General features: G+C 44.4%; 1 protein-coding gene across 2 annotated transcripts; it reads right to left on the bottom strand.

The window, feature by feature from the left end:
• Window positions 1-2,173: 2,173 nt before the first annotated feature.
• Cd34 (CD34 molecule) lies at window positions 2,174-24,935 on the bottom strand. Of its 2 annotated transcripts, none has more exons than XM_027934808.2 (8): window positions 24,504-24,935; window positions 15,085-15,270; window positions 14,242-14,489; window positions 12,807-12,887; window positions 4,904-5,054; window positions 4,634-4,686; window positions 4,148-4,312; window positions 2,174-3,455 (listed from the first exon to the last, which is right to left on the bottom strand). In XM_027934808.2, exons 1-8 carry the CDS (start codon window positions 24,580-24,582, stop codon window positions 3,270-3,272), a joined length of 1,149 nt encoding a protein of 382 aa, XP_027790609.2. In that variant the 5' UTR covers window positions 24,583-24,935; the 3' UTR covers window positions 2,174-3,269. The 2 variants fall into 2 exon arrangements, with proteins under 2 accessions (XP_027790609.2, XP_027790610.2); XM_027934809.2 differs by having other exon boundaries at window positions 3,363-3,611.
• Between the last annotated feature and the right edge of the window lie 311 nt (window positions 24,936-25,246).

The following is a 25,246-nucleotide window of genomic DNA, read 5'->3' as shown; positions in this document are numbered from 1 at the left end:
GAGCTACCCGCCTGCTAGTCACGTGGTAGCTATCTCGGTTATCAGGTCAATTACTGCACGATCACACTATTCATATGTAGGGTTTAGTACTATCTGCGGTTTTAGACATCTTAGAACATATAAAGGGGAACTTCTGTATTTTATATTTTTATAGCTCTTCATATGCCCCGAAAACATACCTGTATGTTTCCTGAGATAAGATTGTTGCTTATCTCCTTGCTAGAATTGTAAGCTCCGTGAACATCTGCTATATCTCCAGACTCTAGAACAGTGAATGACAAATAACAAGTGTTTAATAAAAGTTGGTGAATGACTTAACAGTGGCTGGAAATTCCTTGGACGGAAGAAACATCTGGTTGCACAAAACTGCTCACCTTTTCCCGGGTTTGTGTGAAAAGGAAGTGTGGACTTGATCTACTTAGAAGGAATGGAATGGGGATGACCTATTCATCAAGGCTGAGTGTACTCTCATTTATCCATTTAGATGAAAATCTGGCAGACATGAGTCTGTAATGAACAATGTAATATGGCAGAGAGCCCCAGGGCACAGCAGAAGGAGCTGAACCTCGCCATCTCCTGGGATTTTAATTGCTAGGCCCAGGACCTGCTGGAGGGCCAGGCCACACATACCGCATGTTGGTGAAATGCTCCAAATGGGAAGCCCCAGACCTACCCTGACATTCCTTTACTGACTTCATGGCATCCAACTAGAGGAACCCAGAGGACTCCGCAGAAGAACAGGGTGATATGATGAAGGTAAAAGTTTCCCATTCGGGAGTTGTGAATTCTAGCTGACTGGGCAAGTTGTGTCCTTTCTCTGAGCCTTAGTTTGTGTTTAACTATATCATAAGGAAGTTGGGTTGAATGTATCTTTAAGGTCCTCTCCATCAGTGCCTTTCTGTGGTTATATGAGTTTTGTGTATGACATAAACTGGACTAGACTCTTCAGGGTGGGGCAGTGGCAGAGAGAAACTCAACATGGAGCCACTTGAATTGAGGCCGAGCAGTAGGAGCTCAGCAAGACCAGCAGGTGGAGCCATTGCTGCACCAGGATGTGCAAGTCAAAGGTGGGAAAGTTTGATTTTTCTGAGGAAGCAAAGCTTCCCAGCTGTGCTGGAGAACCCTACCCTTCCCACCCCCCACCCCACCCCCGGGAACACAGTCCTTCCTTCCAAAGCCTACACGTTCATATACTCAGGGAAAATGGCTCCAAGACGCAATTGCTTCTTTTCCTCTAACTGGGTCACACTCTCAAATGGTCACTCATGACAAAATGTGCTACTAGTTGGAAGCCAACTGGATTTTTCTTTCTGATTACCATCTTGCTTTCCTCCAGTCCCAGGAGGGTTCTAGCCCCCTCCCTTCACCTCTCCTGGGTTCTGTGGAAGAACCTCTGGTTAGAGAAGTTGGAGGAAAGCCAGAGACACATGGGGGAGGGGGAGGGCTAGGGGGAAAGGTCTGGCTTTGTCAAGATAAGAATGGAAGAATCAACCTTTGTTAGGGCCCAGCCACCTCTGCCACTGTTGACACACTTGGAGGTGTTTCCTGAGGCTACTGGGAGTGTCCAGCAGCACCCTCCCCGCCCCATTTCCTGTGGTCTGGGGTGGGGGCATCTGGAAGTTGGAAAGAGGTGAGTGCTTACAGATAGCAGCTGAAATCCTGAGGGTGGAAACCGGCTCCCCTCCTGGAGTTGGCTGCCAGATTTCTAGAAAAGTCTCCACATCGTCCTTTGCTATTTCTGCTCTGAGCTGGGGCCTTAGATGGTCTGGTAACAGAGGCTGCCTAGGACATCATCCCTTTCCTTTGTTTTGCATATTTTGCATGCAGCACCAGTGTGTTCCTCTTTTCAGAAGGGTGTTCCTAAGTCCCAGGCACATCACCCTCCTTCCTGAAGGTCCCTGCTCCATTAGAGCCTGCATTTCTCTCTACTACTGGAAATATCCAGCCTCCCTGCCTCCCCCCATAGAGAATAGTTGGCAAACTGGACCACAGATCCTCAGCTTCCTAATTGGTACCTGTGTCCCCTGAGATGGTCAACCTCTTCCCAGGATGGCCCTCCCCACCACATTGCTGCATGGTCCTGCTGGGTCTGATGGGACTACTCTGTCATTCAGAACATCTAGCTGGGATAGCCCCACAGAACAGATAGTTCGGTATTACTTTAATTACAGTATTTAAACACACAACTTTTTATTCAGAAAAAAAAAAAAAATCCACCCAATCCTCATTTCTGGAAAGTTCTCTTTCCAACCGTTATTGAAACCAGGATCCCTGCTCACCCCTCTAGAAAAACAACAACAGAAAAGGACTTGGGTCTCCCCCAGATGAGGAAGCTTGTGATCTTTGGGAGAAGTCATGGGGCTCTGACTATCTGGAGATGCAGAGCAATGAAGGGATTCGGGTGGGGGAGGCAGAAACAGAAGTCGGCTGGGGCTGAGGTCACTGCTCAACCCAGGAGTCAGAGGAGGGGAACAGAAGCTGTGCAGATAAGAGGAGACCGTGATCCAGCCTCAGCACAAAGAGAATTCTGCAGAATAGCACAGGTCAAGAGGTTCTGCTCAGAGATCTGGATCTGGTCTCATGGTCCTGCTCACTTTGATCCAAGGAGACTCTGTGTGACCCCTGAGAGACCAGGACTGAGCTGTTTCTTCTACAACATGGAGCCAGAAAAGTGTGCCAGCTTCTGTATGTGGACAGAGGGAGACACATGAAGCTTACAGGAACTTGGGAGAGCAAGTATGGAGCTGGTGGCTAAACCCACAGTGTCTTAGAGGAAGGATAAGGGACAAGGTTTAAGACAACGTGTTTTTTTCTGGTTATATCATTGCAAGGGAGCAGGTACAAGGGGTAGTTTGGAGAAAGAAATACAAGGAAAAAACAGTAAAAGCCTCCTGGGAGAAAGATATATCTTAGAGAAGCCCATCCTTTCCCCTAGGGGCTTCTGTAAGGGGGCAGAGAGCAGGAGAGAAGGAGGGGGTCCCTGTGTGGATGCTGCAAGGCCATCAACCACCCTGGCAGCTCCTCTGGACCTTGGCTTTTCCCCACCACACCTTTACCAAGAAAAGACCAGAGTCTAGGCTCAGAGAGCTGAATGTATAAAGGGCACCTGGAAAGTGGAGGGTCCCCCCGAACGGCCTCTGGGGTGCACACAGAGGGGAAGGGTAGGACATGAGAGATGTTGCCTCCAGCACGGAGGCAATATGTGGTCAAGAGGCAGAGAGGGGCCACTTTTTCCTGGACACTGCCCAGTCTTGCCCCACCCAGCCAAGTCACAGTTCGGTATCAGCCACCACGTGTTGTCTTGCTGAATGGCCGTTTCTGGAGGAGGCCTGGCCGGTCCCGTTCTCCTGAGCCCCTCGATTCACACTGGCCTTTCCCTGAGCCTCAGAGGAGGACCCAGGTCCTGAGCTATAGCCCTGGCCTCCACCGTTCTCCGTGTAATAAGGGTCTTCGCCCTAGACAGTGTATAAATAAAGTAGCATTATCTGGTCAGCAGGGGTGTGAGACACTGTGAGGAGGGAGACCAGAGGGAGGAGGGGAAGGGAGGGAGAGGAGACGCAGCTGCACGTGCAGGCTCCTTTCTTCCCGTAGAGCCGTCAGGGTTCCAGCTCCTGGAGGAAAAAGGACAGAGGAGAGGCACCACACCGCGCCACCAGAGCCCAGTAGCCAACTCCCCCAAGACAACTGGCCGTCCTAAGGGTGGAATAAACTCCCCAGAGTAGGTGACCTCCCAAGGCCAAGAGGCATGCCTCAGTCTTGTCCTCCCCTTGTCCAGAACACTTCAAAAGTAGAAGCAAGATGGCACCTACTGGGCCTTCAATATGCTTATAAATAACTATGGTTGACTTAGTGGTCGGTTCTGGATGTACTCAGCTGAACTAGCCCAGGAAACACAATGCCATGAATCATCTGCTCTGAGAGTGAATAAGCGGGCTGGCCCCAGTAACTTTACCCACTTTTCTTGCTTTATGTTGTTCTGATTTTTCAACGGATACAGTATATGCATGAATGTGTATCCCCATACAGGAGCACACAGGTGAAGTGTCCTCTGGTATTTCTCCTCCCCCTCCATGATACCCATGATACCCCACCTCCCCAGAAGACCACTATCTTCCTCATTTCCTTTGCCCTGGACCCCAGAACTGACCAGCCTTTCTCCTGTGGGGCTCCAACTGCGACGGTTCATCAGGAAATAGCCAGTAGTGCCCAAGATGGCCAGCAGGATTCCTGAGGTGACTAGTGCAATCAGGGTCTTTCTGGAATAACTCTGGTGGTTTCCAAGATCTTGTTTCATGAAACTTTGGATCCCCAGCTTGAGGAGAAGACACAGAAAAGGCAGCCTGTCACTTGTAGAAAAGGATTTCTAGGAGAGGAAGGCCAGCTTACTTTATATCCCCGAGTGCAACTCAACAATGAAGAGACACAAGAGGATAGTGACCTTGGGGATTTCTGAGACAGGGCTTAAGACTGACATCTCTGAATTGAGCTGCACTGTAAAATTTTTGGTTCAATCAGAAGAATGTGAAGACTGTCAGAGAAGAATGGAGGGGCAGGAAGGGAAACTTCTGGAGCAGATAATTACTACTCCCTGACCCCGTGTTCCCTCGGAGACCCATCATGTCAGAGAACTTACCTTTCTCAGCTTAGACTGGTGTTTCTTCAGAAGCTGGAGTTTGCTGGGAAGTTCTAGAATTAGAAACAAGGATTTGCTAAATCTAGAAGCTAGACAAACTTATGCAGCTATATCCTCCCATGCTGTTCTAGAAGATGCTCTGATGGCCAGGTTGGTCCATCTCGGCACCTATGGTCTCTGGAGCTCAGATGTGGGATCTCGACCCAGGATCTTTTAACCTCAGGCCTGTCTAATCTCAGCCCTACTCCCTGAGAAAAGGTGCATCCTTACCTGTTCCATTGGCCAAGACCAGCAGTAGGCACTGAGGTTTAACTTCAGACTGGGCGAGAAGCAAGGAGCACATGCCAGTCCCAGAATCAACATCCTCTTTCCCACACAGTATTTGAATCAGGTCCTCTCCTCTATCCTTCTTAAAGTCCTCCTAGGAAAACAGAACAACAGAAAGTAGGAGATGAACTTCCCGGTACCTCTGAACTGCATTTATAGTCTCAGGTAACAATTCTGACAGAAATTATAAATTACCCCTTCTCTCAAGAAGAACCTGTCTTTCTTAAATTCCCATTGAAAAAAAATAGTTACTAACAAAACAGTAAAAAAAAAAAAAAAAAAAAAACTTAAATTTTCCTGTACCAAAACATATACTTATTAGTATCTAAGACATCAGAGAACAGACTCAGGAAATGTTATCTTTAAATAAGATTGCCCATTTGTGCATACGCAGAAGGATCACAAGTTCAAAGCTAGACTCAACAAATTGGTGAGGCCCCAAGTAATTTAGTGAGACTCTGTCTCAAAATAAAATATATAAAAGGGCTGGGGATGTGGCTCAGTGGTTAAGTGCCCCTGGGTTCAATCCCTGGTATCAAAAAGAAAGAGAGAGAGAATAATGAGAGAGAGAGAGAAAGGGAGGAAGGAAGGAAAAACAAATCACTAACAGAAATTATGAACAATAATTCAAAAATAACTAAGAGAAAATCCTTGTTTGCAGGTTACATTAGACTCAAATGATGGCAGAAAAGCCAATGAAGGTGAGTGGAGGACAAACTTACGAGGGACCCTCCCTCTCCCTGTGCAGAGGGGTTTCCTAAAGGGCACTGCTCAGATGGAAATGATGTTTTTATCTGGTGTTTCAACCCCTTTTCCATCAAAAGCATAAAAATCTTAATGAAGTCCAGGTATCCCTCTCCAAGGTTGCTGACTGGTTCCTAAGACTCGGGAACTCAGACTCAGAAGATGAACTTCAACAAATGAGTCCCAGGAAAGGTATGAATTGGAAGCATTGGTTTTGCCCTTCAAAACCCTGATCTCCCACTTCCCGGGACTTATTTCAGCAGCCTCCCATCAGAGTGACCTCCCCTGCATAACCGAAACTAAGACTTTCTCCTCTGTCCGGATGGCAGATGGCAGAGGCGGAAATGCCTGATGGCTCTGACAACTTTCCTGTTGGGGAAAACTGCTGGGGCGTGTGACAGTCATCAGACCTGGGCCTCTGTGGAGGAGAACGCTTCCTGTTTGCGGGCAGGGCTGCTGCTCGTGGCAAGGCCAGAGGTCCTCCCAGTTGGAAAGGAGCCTGGGTATTTTCCTACTGCTAAGATCTAAGTCAGGAAAACCCAGGTTCCTTTGCTTCTGCACAAGGCAAGGTCAAGATTGGCCTTAGCCCCCCACTGGAATTTGAGGGAGGTAAGGGAAAATAACTGGGCATGGACAAGGCGAGAAGAGCAGGGCTGGTCAATCCGGGTCACAAGACAGGAGCCCAACGGTAGCCTGAATCACCCGCCAAGACTAGGTCACAGAGAAGTGCATCCTCAGGCCCCTGCTGCTTCTTCCCTCCATTAAAAGATCAGTTCTGCAGGTTTCCCAGTAAGTCTTTGGGTAGAGACTCTCCTTCTGGAAAAGTCTGGCTCTTTAATACATTTGCATTAGGCAGTGTGGACCCCCACATTGGATATGACCAGCAGTCTCCTATCGGAAGAGTATTGGGTAGACCCGGTTCTCCTCCCTCACCCACTATGCCTTCTGGACAGAGGGTAGGAAGTTCCCCAGCAGGTTTCTGAAGTGTCTCTGGCTGAAAAATGTCTGCTTCCTGAGGGAGACAGAGGGTCAGGGCTCCCCTAGGATCTAAAGTAGCCAGAGAGAATGGCACCTTCCACCTTCCCCTACTTCTCAGTGCTCAGAAGCTGCACCTCTACAGCTGCTCTGGCATTTATCAAGCCCTGAAGATAAGAAACTGTGGTCGGGTGCGGTAGCACACGCCTGGTGTGCCTGTAATCCCAGCAGCTTGGGAGGCTGAGGCAGGAGGATCATGAGTTCAAAGCCAGCCTCAGCAAGTTAGCAAGGCCCTAAGCAACTCAGCGAGACTCTGTCGCTAAATAAAATATAAAAAAAGACTGGGGATGTGGCTCAGTGGTTAAGCACCCCTGGGTTCAATCCTCAATAACTGCCCCCCTTCCAAAAAAAAAAAGAAGTAACTGTTGAAAACTGCTTTCTTTGGGGTTTGAGGATGGGATGGTCTATGAATTCCACACACTCAAAACTCCTTCTTCCTGTAGCAGGGTCTTTGTTTGCATCAGCAATTAAAATAAATGATGCTTACTATGTCTAGGGCACAGTCCTAAGGGTTCTTCATGTACATTTAGGCCTCCTACAAGCCTAGAAGATGGGCATAATTATTCTCTTCATTTCGTGGATGAAGAAACGGAGGCACACAGAGACTATTTACATGGCAAGTATCATGACAAAGGTACAACCAAAGTGCTAAGAACATACAAAGGACGGCGAGGTCATGTCTGGCATGGAGTTATTATCAGGAACATCTCAAAATAGATCTTGAAGAAGGGGTAGAATGCCTGCAGGTGAGGCTGGTGGGGAAAGATACCAGGGAACTAACTGGGTACCACAGTGGACGTGCAGGGCATCAACCCTTTTTTTGCCGTTGACTAGAATCTTCACAAGTTATGCAGCTAGTCTGAGTGTCAAGTTCCTCAGCTATAAACTGGGTTGTTTGCGTGACTAAAGAGACATTGTATGAACAATGTCCAATACACTGGGAACCTAGTGGACACTAGATAAATGGCAGCTATTACTATATTAATAGCAAGACCTTATATACTATATCACACAGAGTCCATATTTTACCATATTCTGCCTATCATTTCTCTCTAACTAGACTGTAAGACTTCTGAGTATGTGCATAGGGTGGGGGCGAGGGTGTACCATACATAATTTTGAACCTGGACTGCACTAATCATAAAACCAAGCAAACAACAGAACTCAAGGAATTGTTGTTCAACTTAACACCCCACTGGTTGGCTTCCACATGGGGTCCCCCCCTTGCTTAACTTCTTGGACTAAATTCAAGGGAATAAGAGCAGCCTCCCACTCTGGAATCCAAGGGCCTCAGTGAATTGTGTTTGGGCCTAGCGAGGAGCAGGTGGGTCCTGAACAAAGCACAATGCTTCTCCGGATGCTCGGAATAAACATCCTCCCCCAAGAGACACTGCGCGGGCAAACATCATGGGAGAGTGGGCAGGAGGAAGCCACAGCCTCACCATTTTATTCATGAGAATCAGATTTATGAGCCCCTAATTATATCTGCTCACACATGTGACTTTGGAGAAATAATAAAACCATCTAACTTTTCTAGAGCAGCATATTCAAACTTTGCAAAGTCTCCAAACATATGTAAGAAGAACCTCAGGCACTGAGATGGGAGTGAGGGGAGGGACAGGCATTTTTCTAAAGACCTTGAAGTCATTTATTTCCCAATGCTGAAATTTTAGGATCAATCTCCCTCAACCAGCCCTTTCAAAAATAATGTTATTTTTACTTTGCAGTGTGCATCTGACAGTGCAGGTAAAAATTATATTTTGACATGAGGACTGGAGTAATTCAAGGACCTGTTAGAAGTCAAACAACAAAGGGACAGTAACCAAGGGTGAGAAACTAGATTGTCTCTAGAGCTCAGGTTCTTTCCAAGAGACACACTGTCTTCATAAGTTTTTCATCTCGAGCTTATGTTTTGTGCATGGAAACTGACCTTTAGTGTTTGGGCAGAGGGCAAAGAAGGCGGGGGCTGGAGATGTGATCTGGGGGCTGGAGGCAGCCCAGCCCAGACGAAGTCAATATGACAGAATAAGAGTAATGTGAGCTAGCTGAGTAGAAACAAGCCCTGCACATAAACAGATGTAGCACTAGAGAAAGGTAGCAGTGGGGCTGGGGATAGAGCTCAGTTGGTAGAATGCTTGCCTTGCATGCACAAGTCCCTGGGTTCAATCCCCAGCACCACAAAAGAAAAAAAAAAAAGTAGTAGTAAAAAACCAAATTTGTGGGCGAAGGATTTGAATTATTATTTCTCCAAAGAAGATACACAAATAGCCAATCTGTACATGAAAAGATGCTCACCATCACTAATTATCAGGGAAACGAAAATTGAAATGATAATGAGCTACTACTTCACACCAAATAAGATAGTTATGATAAAAAAAAATCAGAAAATTTCAAGTGTTGAAATTGGGAACCCTGAGCACTATTAGTGGTGATGTAAAACGATACAGCCATTATGAAAAATGGTATGTGATTCCTCAAAAACAGAATTACCATGTGATCCAGCAATTCCACTTCTAAATACATACTCCAAAACTGAAATCAGGGTGTCAAAGAAATAATTTGCACACTCATGTTTATAGATGCATTATTCACAGTAGCTAAAAGGTGGAAAAAATCCAAATATCTACAAGTGGATGAAAGGATCAATAAAATGGAATATATACACACAATGGAATATTATCCAACTTTATCAAAGAAGGCATTTGTGATGCATGCTATGTATGGGTGAACCTGGATAACGTTATGCTAAGTGAAATAAGCCAATTGCAAAATGACAAACACCACATGATTCTACTTTTTGTGAAGTAGGTAGAGGAGTAGCCAAGCTCACAGACACAGAGGGAATGGAGGTGTGCAGGGCCTGGAGGAGTGTGGAGTTCTTCTACAGGTTAAGGGTTCCAGTTTTGAAGGATGCAAAGAGTCCTGGAGACTCGTACAAAAATGTGAATGTACCTTACTGAACTATACACTTAAAAAGGGTTCTGAGGGTACATTTTAGATTATGTGTATTTTACCACAGTTAAAAATATTTTGGTGGGGCTCGGGATGTGGCTCAAGTGGTAGCGCGCTCGCCCGGCATGCGTGAGGCACTGGGTTCGATCCTCAGCACCACATAAAAATAAAATAAAGATGTTGTGTCCACCAAAAACTGAAAAATAAATATTAAAAATTTCTCTCTCTCTTTTAAAAAAACAATTAAAAAAAGTAAAATAAAAATATTGTGTCCACCTAAAACTAAAAAATAAACATTAAAAAAAATATTTTGGTGAATTCCATTCAACCAACAGGTATAGAATAAGTCAATAAAGTAATCTCACATTTTAGAAACAATGTGGGGAACCACAACCACCAAAGCTAAATTAAGCTGGCACTGCAGCAGAGAGAATGCAAAATCAGACCTGGGGAGACACGTTCCGCTAATGAACGTTCTGAGATGTAGAAAAAGGTGTTTGAGGACACTGCAGTGTCACCTTCCCTTTCCTTGGCTGCCTGGAGCTAAGGATGGGGAGCAAAGGGAGAGTAATAGAGATTTATGTGTCTACAGAGTGTAGGTACAGAAGACAGGCCTAAATAGTCTATTTGGTACCCACCAAGCAGTAGGGCAGAGTTAGGGTTTGGGTATCTGAGAACCATGAATGCATAGTTCTGTTATGAGCATGAAACCCAGGTGCAGGTGAGTACTGGTATTAGGTGGGTACCAACATTACATGATAGGGAAAACCAAACAAGGAAAATTGAACCTGTCATGCTCCTCATTAGGCTCTGGGTAGGGCTACAAATTCTGGAACAAGAACTGCAGGCTGAGGAAAATTGATCCTGGGGAGTAGGAGGCACTGCTGCTTGGGGGCTAGGGAGGAGGCCCCTTCAGGAAGAAAGGTAATAGACAGGAGTAGAAACACCAGGGAAAACGGAACTACCCATGTACTGACTGCCACAGGGATGATTCATTGTGAGCAGTGCAGAATCCTTTAGCATGGAACACTGGGGGAGCTGCTCTCTTTCCAAACCCCTACTTCACAGGTCCTCCCCAAATCTCAAAGGAACATATAGAGTTATGACATAAAGTATATCAGACAGCAAAGACCACAGTGAAAAAGAGACCAGAGTAATGGGAGTTATTTCTAGAGTGGCCCTTGTCTTGTACAATGACCCTAGTTAAAATGACCCTAGTTCACACTTTGAAAAGCAACAGACACTTTGAAAGCTCTGCAGTCAGCTCTAAATCCTGGCCACAAAGAATTAGCATTCCGGCACAGATTGATGTGATACACAGAAAAGTAAATGCTCAACCAAAATGATAGGGGAAAAAAAAAATGATCATTTTCCTTTGTTATAGTTAACAAAAGAGTTGACAATTTTTTTCCCTTAATGAGTAGGGTTGGAAATCAGCAGCAGAAACACTCTGGGTGTATTTTTCAAATTGCATTAAGTTATTCTATTCTGTGAACTTGTGTTTTCACGATTTCCGTTCTTAAAACGCCCTGGCTTAAAAATTCTTTTAGGTGAAATTTAAAAAGATGTGTAAGTCAGAGAGAGAGACCCAACTGATGGTTGCAAGTAAGATGTAGTCGTTGGAATGACCAAAATAAGTAACTTATATCCTCCATAAGCTGCAATCTGTTCATGCCACACATCACCTGTGTGTTTTCGTTAATTCCCAATTTGTAAGAAAATGCTTTTTATAAGTAAATAACACTCTTCCTTTCACCTCCATCCTTCATCTTGAACCTTGTTATTCTCATGAAATAGGATTTTTCTGAAACCAGGCAGGAGGCTTGGTATCATCATTAAGAATTAACACGAGGCCATATATATTCTTAACCAATGCAGTAAGACATGAAACTGAAACAAGAGCCCTAACACTGAGAAGAAGAGAGAAACAATATATAGTGACAGAGAACACGATTGCTTTCCTCAAAAACTAAAAAGAACCAAATAAAAAGCTACCGGAATTAATAAGCAAGTTCAAGAAAATGGTTAAACCCAAGGTAATTATTCAAAACTCCATTAACTTTCTAACATCCCAACAATAATCAACTGGAATATATAATAGGATATCGTGTTATAAACAAGCTTAAGAAATCCATCAAACCTACAGAGAAACGGACTAGAGGTATAGTTCAGTGGTAAAGTTGCCTAAATCGCATGAGGCCCTGAGTTTAATCCCTAGCACTGGACCAAAAAACAAAACAAAAAGAAACAAACAAACAAACAAAAAAATCAACCAAACAAAAAACTTGCAAGGAAGAAAAAAAAAATCTAAATTAAAAATAAATAAATAAATAAATTTAACAACAACTCACCAGGCTTAGAAATGCCAAAGAATACTAGGGGGAAAAAAATGAAGGATTTTTAGAACAGTTCCAATTAAAATGGTGGTGGGATTTTTTTTTTGGATGCTGACAGATGTCTTCAAAGATTTTCTAAAAGAAGAGCTGGAAACTACTATATACTTTTTATAGTATAATGAGGAAAGACCTGATTAGCCGCATATTAAAAGTACAAATAAACAAACAAAAAACCTTAAAATTTTAAAACGGATAAAAGCATAAACAAACTAAAAAGATAAAAGTAAACAAACTAAAAAGATAAAAAGAATGTGCCCACACATATAGAAACCTGTAAACTACCATGTAAATTAAATATAAGCTTTATTGAATGAGGTGATCATTCAATAAATAACGTTAGGAAAAACAGTTTTATGGAAAATACAGCATTACAACAAAGTAAATTCTGCATGGATTATAGAGTTATATGAAAATAATAACACTACCACTAGAATTAGTTGACTAATTTATATCTGGATAACAAAAAGGAATTTCTTAACATAAAAGCATACTTCAATCTGACATAAAATAACAAAATTTTATTCCAATTGGTTTTGCCTTTTTTGCCCACCAGATGGGGCCTCTTACTCCCAAAAAATACAACACTCAACATTAGAAGCAGCCTTTCCCTGCTGAACTCCTCAGACCCCTACCAAAATCTGGCCCAATCCAAGATGCTTTAAGGATGTTCAAAGGGTGTGTGGGGGAGGGGAGGAGGTAGCAGGTCAGGGTTGACTTACGCAGCTAGAGGTCTCATTTAGCTCCAGGCAGATGCCCTGAGTCAATCTCACTTCTCTAATTCCTGAACATTTGATTTCTCCCTGTATTAAAACAAAAACAAAATACATATGAGAATCTTTGTCTTTCATTTCTTTCTTACCTCCTTTCCAGTTGGATTTCTATGAGGTACTCTCTTAAAAGGTTTTAGGAAACAGGAAATTTAAAATTTGTCAATGATAAAAACCCCAAATCTGAAAGGCTCCAAAATCGAACTTTTTGAGTACCAACATGATGCAGTAAGCAAAGATGTCACATCACAAAGTTTGTCTTATGAACAAAGTTATTGAAAAATATTGTATAAAATTGCATTCAGGCTATGGATATACGTATATGTGTATATATGTAATAGACACATTTTGTGTTTTGACTTGGGTCCAGTCTCCAACCCCCAGCATATCTCATTTTATGTGTAAATATTAAAAAAAAAAATCCCAAACCCAAAACACTTTTGGTCCCAAGCACTTCAGATAAGGGATATTCGGCCTGTGTTGATTCTGTATTCTTCCATTTTACACATTATCCCTGTTGGATAATCAAATCGTTCATTACTGGGTTACTGGCTTGGGCTTATAGGCAAGTCACTATTTACAATTTATAAACACTGGCTCCAATGATACAGAAATGGGAGAGGGAATCTTTTCCCAGTTGGGCTATTTTTCTTCTAGTCAACTGCACACTTGCAGGAAGCCCATATAGACAAACAGACAGTGGGATGGCCAGACAGATCCTGGAGACACACCCATTCTCCTCTTGGCCCTTAGGACTGCCCAGATTCTTATGCTGGCTCTTTAGAAACAGAAACTAGGTGGGCCTCTCATGCCTGTCCTAAGGCTGCATGCATTCAGATTTTCTGCCCTTCATGCTAAAAACTGTTGACAGCCACATGCCTCAAGGCTCGGAAGGGCAGGCTGAACTAACCATCCCAAGTGCACTCAGTTCCTACCACTGCCAATGGCGCCCTCACTGCCTCTCTATGCCTGGCACAACCACCAAACTCTCTCACGCAGACAAAATGCTATTTGCCCTAAATATTGTGAGAGAAGCAGCTCCCTTAAATGGGACATGGATTCCAAATATTCCCAAAGGGAAATGGTGCCCAAGTCAAAGCCACACCTATAGGTATAGAAGGAACCATAGAAGACTGGATGGATCTCTGAGAATCTCCTTTGCTTTCTACTAGAAAAAATGCAATACCCAAAGCAAAGCTCACCCTTGCCACCTGAGTGTGCTCTTTCCCCCATTTCTGACGCCTCCCAGCAATATTCAAAGTGCATATTTCTGTGCTGATTCCCATATGATCCAAATCTCATCATCAGCTGGTATGAAAAGAGGGAAAGAGAGCTTGCTTGCATATGAAGTGAGAGGGCAATCTGCCTTTGGGCCCAATTTACCCACCTTGATGATGCTTGGGGTAGGAGAAGATAGTGTATAGGGTTCCGTGGGTGATGTTATCACAGAGCTGGTGCTATTGGGTGAGTAATCTGAAACATTTACAGGTGGCTTCAAGGTCATCTCTGAAGTCGACACATTTTCTGGGGTGGTGAACACTGTGGTGGCTACAGAGGTCTGTGGCTGGACAGAAGAGTTTGTGGTTTCGGGGACTCGGGTAACCCTAGAAGTAGATGTCCAGCTGTCCGTAGCCTCTGGAATACACCAAAACTCAAATGTTCATGTGTGCACAGGCACATATATACAAATGAACACACACAACCTCAGCTCATGACATGGACAGGGATTTTTACATAGAAACAGGAGCTTGGGGAGGTACTGTTATTTCATCTCCTTATCTCGACCAAACTCATTCCAAGCCATTGTTGGAACCATAGTTATAATCTAGCATGTGTTTGAGGTGCCCTCCGGATTCTGAAAGTGAATTACATGCTGCCTTAGAGAAGCCGAAGTTGCCCAAGATGAACCTAGAGCCCTTCAAAGAGACCATGATCTATGCTCTATGCAGTCCTCATCTGATCTTTATTACCAGCTGAACTCAGCATGAGAGGAGCATTCAGGGAGCATCACTCCTCAGGAGCAGCTGTCAATTCATTGACCTGAGAAAGATGTCATCATTGGAAGAATTATCTAGAACCTATGTCAGAGTACCCTAAGCAAGATGCCCAAAGTACTAATGCAAGGGTTAGTTTGATTCTATCTGTGGCAGAGGACATGGTCTGCAAACATTCTATCTGCTTTATAAAAGTACCAGCAGCATTGCTTGAGGAACTTGGACAAATTCTTTACCTGAGATGTCTGATGTGGTCTCACTGCTGTTCTGAACGTCAGGATGGAAACTGTTACTTCCATGGATGCTTTGTGTTATGTTTTCCTGCTTGGGTACACTTGTTGAAACACTTTCAGGAGACATACTCGTGGAGGGTGATTCTGGGGTAACAATAGTCATGTTCTCCATATTTGTGAACCCAGAGGCTATAGGGAAACAAGGAGGAAAAGTCAGAACCTTTCTGGAGCATCATGACATCTCCTGACACAGTTTCTTAGCTTCAAGCAGAAACTTTTTGGAATATCCCCTTCTGCCCCTGGCAATGAAACAGCAGTAAATCCTCCTGGACAGTGGACTAATTTCCTATTACTAGATTTTTCCAGAGCAAACGGAGAAATAAAAATTTATATGCACCCAAGTGTCTAAGGTAGTACTAACTGTAGGAGGGAAAAGTTGCAAGCATCAAAATGAATTATAATAAGATAAATGGCATATACACTTAATATACTACAGTCACTACACAATCATATACATAATTTTCCCAAATAAAAATTTATAAATTCCAAGCAGCAATGTCAAAATATGAGGTAATGTTCATCAGTGTTCAGTAAAATATTAAAATACAAAATTACACCTGAGATATATGAGATACACACACATACATATATGGCAGAGATAAAAAAAAAATCTAAGGGAAGACAAGTTTCTATTTCCTCTTTGATGTATCCTTCTCTTTTTTGGTCATTCCCCATCTGACATATTAACTCTTGGAATAATCACTATGTAATCTCCTTTAAAAAAAATCTTCTTGGTCTTTCTCATTCCCAAAACCCCCTCATCTTTTCCCTTGTGACCTTCTAATACATTCTCCTTTCCTTTCATTTAGGAACTCAGTTGCAGCAAGAACTCCAAGATTTCTTTTTTAAGAGGCTCTAACCTAAAAATTCCTAATGGACCAGAGAACACAAAGCCTGGTTTCTTATTAAGTGTAATGGGCGGGGGGGGGGGGTCGCTACATTCTGGCTCCACCAAGAACTAACTATGTGATTTCACATGTGCATGTACCTCAGTTTACTTACCTCTTAAGTGAGGGTCTTTTCTGTCTACCTTACGTGAGAAAATCAATGATATAACAAGTGATAAATTACTTTAGTTGAATGTTCCTGAATCTAATCATTCTCTGAAGATCTTTCCAAGTGTCCTTGCCCCTCATTTCCATATATTCTGCATGCCAAGTGGTACCATCTATAGATTCGGGAAGGAAAAGGCTTCTACCTGGACCTTTTGGACCTTCTGTGTCTCCTGTGAGGACTGACTGGCATGTACTCTCTCTTCTAGATTGCACTTTGAGGACCAGAAGTTCTTTGACTTCTTGTTCAAATGATTCTTTTCTCACATCTGAGATCTGCATGGACTTTTCCCCAGCCCATCTTTTTAAGGGTGAACTGCAGCACTAGGAGGTGTAAGGCCAAGGCCCACTGGTAATCAAGTGCTGGCCACTTGCAGGGTATAGGTGGGGTGATCCATGCATCCATGCAAGAATCCCCCAGAGCGTAGGCCCAAGTCATAGGGAAGAAGAGAAGAGAATTAGGCTGGGGTGAGGGTCCATCTCTTCCTGATAAGTCAAATTGTGTACTGAATTTCAAGAGCGTGAGAATCCCAAATTCAAACCTGGCCTTCCAAGTAGCCATGAAGGTTATGTTTGTCAAGTTAACAAAGATAGAAGATATTTTATTTACCAGTTAGTTGACCTGCTTTAAAACTGTGAAGTTATAAATGTAGACATACAGAACGTGGGCCTCTGTTGTACTCTGGCCTTGGGCTCTGTAAATGTTAGAGGTCGACTTAGTATCAATAGTTCACACTTGCAGTACCATCCTCAAGAAAATGCCTCTGAGGATCCCAAGACACCCTAAAGCTTGTCTCCAAATTTTCCTGCTTAAGATCTAGGTCTGTTTTTCAGAGGTTTACAGGTAAACAGCACTGTAGAATGAAACCTCTTGATCCCTCGGCATCAAGAAAGAAGTCAGACTTTTAGCTTCAAGTCAATTAACCTGAGGCCAAGGAGACTTCCCCTAAAGGTGGTGACCAGGGTCTCACTCTACCACATCTGCCTTCCTCCCCAGCAGGCTGCAAGTAGATTAATATCAACAGCAAATGTATAGTCACTTTTTTTTCTCTTAGGTGATAGGAAAGCAGGCAGAAGATGAAATATTACTATCTCCATTTTAGAGATAAAGAACATAAATTACCAAGGTGTTGACCAAGAGGCAAGATCATAGATGATGTAGGGCAAGTAGTGACAGACACTGGTGTTCAGCTGACTCCTGCAACATGTTGTAAGGTGGTCAGGCTGGGTTTAAACTACTAAGGGCCCAAATGCATTCTTCACACTTCTGGAGAAACAAGGATGGGTGAGTTCTTATTTGGCTTAGATGGGAGGTGGGTTGATCAAAATAAAATAGATGTAAAAGTCAATTCACGCTACTTCCTTTTTTAGATAGGACCCCCTCACTAATCTGACTCTAGGACATGAATTCATTATAGGGAGCAGGTGTTGGTGACATTAGGACACTGAAATAAAAGATCATGCTCAAGGCACCATTCCAAGGCACCCCTGGAATCTCCCCTTGACACCCTCTTTTTGCCCACACCCTCCCTTCTCTGTTCAAACACGTCAATTCCTGGGAATCTCATCTGGTCCAGCCTGGCCCAGCCCTTTTCCCTCTCCAAAGGAAGCAAGGCTTGGTAGAAATGATGTCATGCTTTTGAACCCCCTCCCCCAAGGGGCCTCCTTCACCCAGAAAAACACTTTTGAACTTTTCCAGATGTGAACAGAGACCTGCTGCTAGTTCTGAAGACAGAGGTGTCTGTTCCAGAATAGTGAAGCAACTCTGGACCTAGGCCAGCTACTGACCCGCGGGGGACGGGCTCCCAGCTGCAGCAGCCTCCTCCTCCCACTGTTTGGTTAAGCATGGAGGAAGGTACTATAATCTGTTTGCAAATGAGAAGGGGACCCTAACGTCACATTCATGGCTGTGAGCCGAGGGTGAGCAGAGAACCTTCTGAAACACTAGAGACGTAGACAAAGGAAGGGCAGAAAGGCAAGGCTAAGGGACGGGCTCTGTATAAACTGGCACAAAGCAAGGAGACCTTATGGCCAGGGAGCCAATCCTGACCTGGCTACTATCACTTAGGTCACTCAGTTGAGTCCCTGGGCTTCAGTCTCCAGGGCTCCCTTTAAAAGTTCACCAAAGAGACCGGGTCTTGAAGGAATGACAGACAAAGAGTCAAGATTGACTGCAGGCTTCTTTTTATTCTCTTCCCCTTCACATCCATGGCCTGAAACCATCAAACACTGGCCTTTCTTTTTCTGAGCTTCTGACCTGCGGCTCTGTAGGGGACTAACAGCAGCCTACAGTCAGTGGGAATCTGTCAGACGCTGAGAGACAATTGATGAAACCTCCACTGTGGTCCATTCTAGACAAGAGGAACAGCCCTTGACCTCATCCCTGCAGAGAACTGTAGTTCAACTTAAAACTGAATAAAAGGCCACCTTCTGTTGTTTACTTCTCAGCCCATCCTTATTAACCGCACCACTGTAAGGGCTATCTGACCTTAGTTGTCCTATAGGATCTTGATGCACAAACTTGGAGCCAGGGAAGAAACAAGGTGTCAGGAAGTTAACAAATGAGAAGGATAAGAAGTCAAATAGATGTCACAGAATTCATGTAGCAAAATTCACACAATTGAACTTATAGGTATTTATATAAAAGCAATTTTTCTTGTTGGACATGCAATTTTAAAATACTTGGTTATTTGCTATCTTAGCCAAAGCTGACAATTAGAAAGAAACTATTAGAAGCAAATAAGAAGCAGCAGCAGCCGAAAACTAAGAAACTAAAATAAATGAAAAGCATACATGGGTACCAAACCCGCACTAGTGGGGTATCATTTATGAGGAGTAAATAGATACACACCTTCATAAGCATTAACAATGTCACTGAGTTGCAACAGAGCTACGTTATTTTCATGATCCATCTGAGTCATGAAGGTTGAAAGTCCTTTTATCTGGGGGTGTACTCTGAAGAAGCAGAGGAACTCGCAATGCATTTGAAAATACTTCCACCTACAATTAGTATGTTGAAGATTCTTTTGGTCATGAAAGGAGGTTTACAAATTCTCAGAGCTCCAGGAAGCTGTTATAAGTAAATTCCCATACTTGAAGAGACTGAGGTTTTCTATACTTGGTCTTACTTTTCATAGGTCTCTCATAATTTTTTTTTTAACCATGCTGTTTCTTGGGCAGCTGACAGCCAGCCCCAATCTGCCCACTCGCTAGCTTCCAGCCCAAGTGAAGCATTTTGAAGGAGTTCCTGGGTATCTTGGTGGAAAGCACATGTCCTCAGACAGGACAGGTTGGAGCCCACAGCCTCATAAATAGTCTTATTTTAACTCTCCAAACCTTTCCTATAAAATGGGGATTAAAAACAAACCCTACCTCCTGGTCATTTTGAGGAACAAAGGAGGTCACCAAGTGTACAGCATTTGCCTGTCTGGTAGTTGTTTAAAAGCCAGCAGCTGTCATTATGATAAGCCCCTTCCTTCTGCTCCCCAGAGAGCAGAAGGCTTATCTCTATCACTCATCTGGCACAAAATCACATATGCTGTTTCCTCAGGATAGGTCTAACTGTCACCTCAGTTAGACTACAAATATCTTGAGTGGTGGGGCCATTCTTATACTTGTGTGTTTTACCCATGGCACTGAGGATAATCCTGGGATGTCAGGAGAAGCAGTAGGGTCGAATAGCTGTGTTGGATATGTTCATACCTACAGCTTCTACTACGGCAGTCTCATTCTGATGCTTGGTTTTAAGAGGAAATATATTAAATTAGGGAGTGTCCACATAAAGACAACCAGGATTAGATTTCTAGAAATCAAGTCACACTGTTGAAGACCTAGCATTATTTCATTTAGATCAGGGCTTGGCAAACTATCGCTGGCGGAACAAATCTGGCCCAGGGACTGATTTTGTATGGCCAGTGAGTCAAGCATGGCTTTTATATTTCTAAGTGTCATAAAATAATACAAAGTAAAGATGTGCATGAGAAACCCTGTAGAGCTCCCCAAACCTTAAATATTTACTATCCAGGTCTATACAGGAAAAGTTTGCTGACCCTTGATCTGAAAAAGAAGAATCTGAGAAGGGAGAATAAATGACTTCTTTCAAGATTCATTTCACTTAAACAGTATATGCACATTTTCCCCCCTGAAGCACCAATGATGTGAAAAGGGTCTTGCTCAGTTCTATAGAGAGCACAATATAAGCCAGTTTGATTTCTTCCCTCCATTAGGCATTAGTGTCAATGTAATTTAAATAAATCCCTCAAGGATTCCACAATCTAGGGGGGCTGACTAAAATGGTCTTTAGGGATTTTCATGAAGAACCAGATTAAACCTATGACAATCAAAAAAAAAATTAGTATAGTGATTAGAAGTTACAGTAAAGCTAATTTCACTGCAATACAAGGAGAAAACTTAATGTAGGTTGTTTTTTTTGTTTTGTTTTTTTTAAATGAGATGAGCTACTTTGTGGGATAAGTAAGCCCCTCATGTTTCCTGGAAGCATTCAGGAAACATCCTTGTTAGGGGTCCCTGCCAACCCTCTGATCTACCATGAGTTGGAAACATACTAAACTAGAACAAAAGGCTGGGCTGATGTCTTCCTAAGGGAAAGCTGAGATGCAGGCATAAACCAGGTAAGAGTCTGCGGCCTGATCATCCCCAGTGTACTGAGATTTTTCTTTTATAGTCATATAGCTTGTCTTGACCCCATCCATTTACTTTGGAACCTCAATAGCCTCAGGATCCTTGGGTTGCCTACATTTCTTCCACTCATGTCTTTCTGTTTTCCTAGCTCCTGTGACCCTTGGATTGCAGCTCCATATCTTATTGTACTCACTATTACACTACTTCAACATAAGCTAGCCAAGCACCCATTCCTTTAGTCTTTGCAGAGAACCACTCACACAAGACCAGTAGGCAAAAAAATGATTTTTACTGAAGGTTTGAGAGAGTGGAGCAAGATTACAGGGCATCCTAGGAAAGATGACGGTATAACCTTGAAACATCATATCTTACCATGCTAATGACGTCATACTACAAGGAATCTTCTTAGCCAGGTCTTTTCCACCCTCCACCCATCACTGTTCCTCTCTTGCTGCAGGTAGGTCTCCTCTCCCTGGGCTCTGGAGCCCTCTAGCCTTTGTCTCTTGAGACTACCCAAACACAAAGCCCAGTTTATCATACTTAGCAAGCCTGTCTCCCGTCTGCCCTTGCACATCCAGGGTTTGTCTAGGTTGTTGGCTTTCTCACCCAAAGATCCAATTAACACATTTTCTTTAACAATGGAGCACCGATATCTAGAGATGCCACTTCCCTAAGGGGTATCTGTTTTTATTTCATTTTATTTTTTTTCCAAATCAGGAAGGAACAGACCTCCTAATTAAGCCAAAAGGCTTTTCCCCTTGCACCTGAAGGGAAGTGATTCATTCCCTGATGGGGCCCACAGTGCGGGTCCAGTGAAGTACACCTTGTCATGTCTCTCTATTTGATCTCCGCCTTCCCAAAATGCATGCATCTTTTGCCTTATAGCACAAAAATCAGGGCCCTTTAGACAAAATATTGTAGAGAATGTGTTTTCATTTGTTAGCTAGAGGGAAGAAAATGTTCTCATTAGAGAAGCTGAAGCCCAAAAAAATATGGAAATTCTGCCCTGGCAACCATGAGAAGTTTCTATTGGAGGGTGGAGTTTTGTTCTTTTCCCATACCTTCATGCTTCCTGTTCTCCACACCACAGGACTTTTCGTTAGATCAACTGAAGTCCATAAGAGAGAGAGGCCCAAGTGCCCTGAGGGTGGAGCTGGGTAACCATCCAACCCTGAATGTAAGCCCAGGCCTTTGAGCCCAGGGTCTAAAGGAAATAAGGCAATGAGACCGTAAGAGAGGAATTTGTTCCTCCTTATTATTTGTTTTTGTAGGACTCTGTGCCTGGGTTTATCTGCTGCAGTTTGGCACTTCTTGCCCTGAGCATTTGGAGACAAAGACTCAGGAAAGGAAGGAGATGAGGAGGCCCAGGAGGTGGAGCCAAAGGGATAAGAAAAGGGCCCAAGGCCCTAGCAAGTACTATCAGCCAAACAGGAATGCCGTGAAGTCCAGGATTTGCAAAGGTTGTGCAGACTGGGCTGGCCCTACAAGGGGGAGCACTGGGGACCACTGACTTAGTCAGAGGTCCCCAAGGCTACTCCTTCTCATCGCCATGTGGCAGAGAGTCAAAGGGTGGAGTCCGCTCCCCTCTGGAAAATATCTGATAAAATTCTTTTCCCTTTTCTTTTTCCCCTCTTACATGTAGACCCAGACAGGATATGGGTGTGAGGTCCACAGGCACGAAGGACCCAAAGAAAGAAAAGGAATGTGACCTATTCCGGCAGGACTGGGGGTGTTGTCAGGGTGAGGGGAGTTATAGACTTTGAAGGAAAAAGAGACCCTAAGCCTGAAAAAAAAAAAAAAGAAAGAAAAGAAAAAGGATCCCTAATTAATTACTGAAAGGCTTCCCACCGGGCTGGTAGCTAAGCTGTGCTGCCCAGGGGTCCCTAACCCACCCTCTGCAAAGAGAGCCCATTTGTGGTTAGCTGCTATGCCTGTGTCCATGCCAATCTCACAGGCATAGAGCTCCTGAGACCAAGTTCTTCATTGGGATAGTAATGAGACATCACAGAACTCCACACTAAATTTCTCAGTAATAATTACACTCTTTTTTTTTTTTGCAATGGCCCATTGGTAGCATTTCAACTTATAGTCACTCATTTCATTTATCCTACAATATACCCAGGACAGAAAATAAGTCCTAATATTAAAAAAAAAAAAAAAAAAAAAAAAAAATCTAAACAGAAACCCTAGAGAGGTCTTGGGGAAAGCATTAAGTCCAAGTAGTAGACTATTCTTCAGTCCAAAGCTGAGATGCTGAACTTCCCAGCACATCTGTCAGAGGTTTTGCAGCAGTTGCACTACATCCCCCCCAGCCCTCCTCTGCAGGCCAAGGCAAGAATGATACTAGCCAGCTGAGGAAATAAAAAAGGGTGGGCCTCCCTTAGCCCAGGCCCAGGTCAGCATGAGCTATGCGGCCAAAAGAAAGTGCAGCATCTGATGGGAATCTGAGCCATTGGTCAACTCACCCCTGCTATGAGGGAACAGTGTAGCACCCATTCTAGGGTTTCAAAACCTCACCAACAGCTTTATCCCTGTCTAAAGAGCGTGTCCAAGGTTTCCAAACACTCAACCCAGAACCTAACTCGGCCTCCTCCAAGCCAAGCCAGCTCTCTCCAACTGGGTGGACCCAAACAGGGATAGTAGAGGAGACTGGGAGCAAAGAGGCCCAGCAAGCAGATCTACTTTGCAGGGCCACCCAAGGTGGGTGGTCTTTAGCATGTAGTGAGTTGGGAACTGGGAGCCCTAGAGAGTTGTTTAATAAAGGGAGAGCGACTTACAAAGTTTCAAACCTCTAAGTGAGATGAGATGGAAAGGTTATTTCCCCAATGAAAACAATTAATTATGTTTAGTGAGTGCCTACTATTTTTTTCCAAAGTGAGAGCAAGAGCTTCAGAGTGTGTGGGGGTGAGCAAGGAGTGTCCTGACCTGTCTGCTAGCTTTAGAACTTGGAGGCGAGCAATAAATACTTTGAGTTTGTGCAGGGGTGAGGAATTGTGAAGAGAGGGAGGCAGGGAGCCCTCGATAGGATCCCAGCGGTATCTGGAGGGGTAATTCTAATTTTGCTTTCCAATCTTTAATGCAAGATCACCCCCCTCCCCCAACCTCAAGGGCTGTTCATTCCAAACGCCTCTGCTCACCCAACTCGGCCTTCCTCTAGGACTCCCAGGACCCTGCACCTCACCCCCTGTTGGCTTCTCTTGAATTCCTTAATGCCCATTGTGGATCCCCGGTCCTAGTAGACTGTGGGCGCCGGGGCCCTTCCCACCAACCCGCTCCGGGACGCTGCTTTCTGAATCAACCAACAGCCGCACAACTTTCCGGCTTCCCTCCTCCCCCTTCTCCTGGCTCCCGCTCCAACTTTGCGCTCCGCACCTTTGGCAACGCCGAAACGTTGGCATCTCCAAAGCGCTTTATTTTAGTCCATTTCAGCGAGCCGTGTTGTCCGGCTCACACCTCGGGTAAATTTACATTCCCGTGGTGTCTTTCCCCTCCCACCGCCACCGAGTCCCAGGTGAAACGCTGGTCCCTCCTGAGCAACGGTGGGCGACAGTGCGCTGGTGGGGCAGGGGTCCCTTCCCTTCGCGCAGCTCTGTTTGTGGCTCAGCCCAGCCGCCGCTCGACCCTCCCCGCTGGGAAGGCGCCCCGGCGCGGCGCGCGATCGGTACTCACGCAGCAAACTCAGCAAGCAGAGCGCGGTCCAGCCCCGCGGCATCCCGGGCCCCGCGCGCGCGCTCCTGCGGCCCAGCATCCTTCCCGCGTCGCTCCCGAAGAGATGCACAGAGTGGAAGACACTGCTGGGCCCGGCCGGGACGCGCTCCTCCCGCCCCCTCCGCCCGGAGGGGGTGGGGGATTCTTGCTTTTTTTTCCCCTCCTCCCTCTTTAGTCTTGGCAAGGCCGGCCCCTCGCCTTGGCTGCCACTAAAGTGAGCTTCCCTGGTTAGTCCCAAAGGCCGAGGACGTGAGTCCAAAAAGGTGGAGGGTTGCGTGGCCCCAGACGTCTTGTTCAGCTTTCTGAAGAGGCCTGATCCTGATTCTAGACTTCAAGCTGCACTTGCACTTAACTGTTAACCCTCTGTGTCAGCCTTGCTGGTGGCCAGGATAGAGGCAAGTTTCTTCTGACCCCTGCCCGCCTCCTTACCTTTGTGTTTTTCTTCATTTTAAAGTGTCAAGCCCAGAACAATCTGTGGAAGGAATCTGCTGTTACAGCCTGCGTTTACAAGTGTGATCATTTTGCCAATCAGGTAAAATGCACCACATGTTCAATCCGACACATTTAATGATAGACACAGTAGATACTGTGTTGCATGTTAATGAAGAATTTAAAAAGGGCAGGACACGTAAATTACTATAATTACACATTTTGGCAGTTCAATGTATCCTTGTAGACTTTTTCTCTCACCCCCTCCCCCAGAT

This window comes from Marmota flaviventris, chromosome 12, assembly GCF_047511675.1.
Source record: "Marmota flaviventris isolate mMarFla1 chromosome 12, mMarFla1.hap1, whole genome shotgun sequence".
Classification (NCBI taxonomy): Eukaryota; Metazoa; Chordata; class Mammalia; order Rodentia; family Sciuridae; genus Marmota; species Marmota flaviventris.
The sequence above is the reverse complement of the archived record's forward strand: the minus strand, read 5'-3'. Positions and strand labels throughout refer to the sequence as shown.